The sequence below is a fragment of the Equus quagga genome, chromosome 1 (assembly GCF_021613505.1).
Source record: "Equus quagga isolate Etosha38 chromosome 1, UCLA_HA_Equagga_1.0, whole genome shotgun sequence".
NCBI classification, from domain to species: Eukaryota; Metazoa; Chordata; class Mammalia; order Perissodactyla; family Equidae; genus Equus; species Equus quagga.
The window spans coordinates 12,687,234-12,690,666 of NC_060267.1; the positions used below are offsets into that span (position 1 = coordinate 12,687,234).

Here is a 3,433-nt window from a genome sequence, read left to right on the forward strand (position 1 = left end):
CTTTTGAAATGCTTAAGCATGGAGTCTCCTAGAAAACTCTGGATCATATTTTTGTATACTTTCCCCATAAAATTTCTATATCCACATACACAAAATGCTTTATACATGATTTAGAAGATTTATAGACATGGCAAATCCTGTCTAGGAATTAATAGATCCCTAGTTAAGGACTTTAAATATGTTTTTAAAATAAAATTTAAATATTTATGCATAATATAAAGTCATTTCAAATATTCTTCAATCCATCTCTTATTTAAAAGCAAAAAAAATATTAAATAATGTTTACTGTTTTGAGGTTTATCTGATGGAAAAGGCGACTTTAGAAATAGGCTATGGGGGACAAGGGGCCTAAAGGAGTAAGAAAGGGGCTGCCCTAGGACCTCAACTGTCTCCCATCCTCTTCAGTGGCCTGTCGGTGCTGCCAGAAGTACAAGGAATTCTCCACCTCATCTGGCACCCCCTCCCCACCAATGGAACATTTCTTGAATGCTTAGACCAGTCAGCAGTCACCCAACCACTGCAAGTACCCGTAATCTCTGATGGGAGGGGCTCTGCTGAGCAGGAAAGCAGGGGGCCAGGGGCCCATGGCTATAGCTGGGAGTTAGCAGTTTTCCTCTCACATGTTGGGGCTTAACTTGGGCATAGCCACATAAAAGGCAGTAGAGGACACAGAACCCGTCCTACCTACTCTCTCGTGCTTTGGGGTCTCTGTTGCTGGGGAAGGGGTCCTGGGGTATGAAGTATATAAGGGAAAGAAAGCTCTTAAAATTTCCTTGGAATGTAATAGAATCTTCCTGCCCTTAGGGGAAAGCACAACTCTAGATCTAAAGATTCTGAATGTGTTTGAGTAAGTGACTGCAGATTTTCATTCTAATTTAATATTTACTGAGCCCTAGACAGGTATGTGTAATGTTCCAAGGATAGAATAACATAATCCTGATACTGCGCAGATCTTTGAATTCTAATCGACAGACATGGGCAGAGAAGCTTGGAGGGTCCATTAAGAAGAAGTGAGGACCTGGCACTTCTTGGTATGAAGAGTATTTATGAAGTTGGACTAGAAGAAAAACGAGAGGATACTATAATTAGATGAAAAATGAAAGAAACAGCAAAGAAGAGTGAGAAAGATAGCAATTCTGAGAAAAGTTAGGCAGACAAAGGAAGTAGGGCAATGAATAAAATCAGTGGGAAGTAAAGAGAGTAAATACCAAGGAAGAAAATTAGTAACTATTCTGGGAGGAGGCAGCTGCTGGAGGCATTCTTTTGTTAACTCATTCCACACAGTTTTTGAACATCGCTTGTGAGCCAGACACTTGTTTCATGTTGGCACTGGGGAGAGTACCATGTGGGGAAGTAATGACAAAACTTTTCTATACAAGGCAAGTGGGACTGGGAAGGATACAACACCATTCAATGGTCCACTGGTCTGGGTCATGTCCTCACAGGAAAAGTTCATGGTCCATCTCCTTTTGTTCTCTTCAGATTTCACCTGTCCATTTCAGAGTACCTCTTCCTTTCTCATCTTTTATTGTTATCATTTTCATTTGAGAATCAAAATTTTTCAGCAATGAAAAATAAAACCATGTTGACTGAGTTCATCCTGCTGGGTCTAACAGATGCCCCTGAACTGCAGGTGGTGGTTTTCACCTTTCTGCTCCTTGCCTATTTACTCAGCATCATTGGAAATCTGACTATCCTCATCCTCACCTTACTGGACCCCCACCTTCAGACTCCCATGTATTTCTTTCTCCGGAACTTCTCCTTCTTAGAAATTTCCTTCACAAACATCTTCATTCCCAGGGTCCTCATCAGCATCACAACAGGGAACAAGAGTATCAGCTTTGCCGGCTGCTTCACTCAATATTTCTTTGCCATACTCCTTGGGGCAACAGAGTTTTATCTCCTGGCTGCCATGTCGTATGATCGCTATGTGGCCATCTGTAAACCCCTGCATTACACAACCATGATGAGCAACAGAGTGTGTACCCAGCTGGTTCTCTGCTCTTGGCTGGCTGGGTTAATGGTTATTATAGTACCAATCACTCTGATGAGTCAGCAGGACTTTTGTGCATCCAACAGGCTGAATCATTATTTCTGTGATTATGAGCCCCTGCGGGAACTCTCCTGTTCAGACACAAGCCTCATAGAGAAGATTGTTTTTTCTGTGGCATTTGTGACCCTGGTGGCCACTCTGGTGCTAGTGGTTCTCTCCTACACATTCATCATCAGGACAATTCTGAAGCTCCCCTCTGCCCAGCAAAGGACAAAAGCCTTTTCTACTTGTTCTTCCCACATGATTGTCATCGCCCTCTTTTATGGAAGCTGCTTCTTTGTTTATCTTAAGCCCTCAACAAAAGAAGGGGACACATTCAACAAGGGAGTAGCCCTACTCTTTACTTCAGTTGCACCTTTGTTGAACCCCTTCATTTACACTCTAAGGAACCAACAGGTAAAACAAGCCTTCAAAGATACAGTCCAAAAGCTTGTGAATCTTTGCAAAACTTCAGAATTAAAGCCTTAATGGAGACTTTGTTACTATGTACCAAGCTCTCTGCTAATTATTAGGTATTCAATAAGCGTTAAACTCCAGTCCAGTGAGATATATTTGGAAATAAATAAATTACAGCCTGTTAAGTATTCATATAAAGAAATGACTAAAGTTTTATACATAAAAAATCAACTCAGTCTGAGTTAGAGAGTCAATAAATGTTTTCAGAGAGGACGTCAGTTAAACTGAGTCTTGACAGGTAGGAATAAGTCAAGCAAAAGTAGAGAAAGAGAAATTTGGGTAGAAAGAATATTGTTGGTAGGAGCACAAAATTTCAATCCAATAGGATCAAGTAAATGTTCTCATTAATTTCAATGAAATAAAAAAGAGAAGGGGAAAAGTTGTGGAGATGATAGCTTTAGTTTTGAATTAAGTTAAATCCCATATTAAATAAATTAAATGCCCATAATCAAGGCATCTGAATTTGGGACCATGTCTATGGATTTAGGAATCCTTATCATGTAGATGGTGATTGCTGTTGTGGGAATAGAGAAAGTCATGAATAGAAGATGTTCAAATATTAAACTCTAAGGATCCTCCCAAAATTTAAAGAGCAGAAGAGGCAGAAAGGATAATAAGAAAGGCAATAGGATTCATGGGAAGAAAATGTCCCAAGAAACATAGGTAGTTGGCAATGTAAAATACTGCAATTAATATGAAGAATGAAAGTATGAGAACTAACAATTAGGGTGTTTTGTTAATCCCAGTCATTTTCAGCAAATATGGACATTGGAGGTGGGGTAGGAAGAAGTCAGACTGTAGTGGGATACTAGTGGGTGGGAGCTGAAATTTTAGAGACTGGTAAAACGGAATTTCAAGAGTGGAGAATTGAAAAAACAGTACAACCTCCAAATTATATTCTCTGTGGTTTCTCATTATGAGTAT

The 3,433-nt window shown here is 39.8% G+C and overlaps 1 protein-coding gene across 1 annotated transcript; it reads left to right on the forward strand.

Moving 5' to 3' along the window:
• Positions 1-1,567: 1,567 nt before the first annotated feature.
• On the forward strand, positions 1,568-2,521 carry LOC124250586 (olfactory receptor 2AP1). Its single transcript, XM_046682605.1, has one exon. It carries the CDS (start codon positions 1,568-1,570, stop codon positions 2,519-2,521), a length of 954 nt encoding a protein of 317 aa, XP_046538561.1.
• Positions 2,522-3,433: the final 912 nt, after the last annotated feature.

Bases quoted from the DNA above. Each gene is read 5' to 3' on its own strand.
- LOC124250586 (XM_046682605.1), top strand. From the start codon at position 1,568: ATGAAAAATAAAACCATGTTGACTGAGTTCATCCTGCTGGGTCTAACA.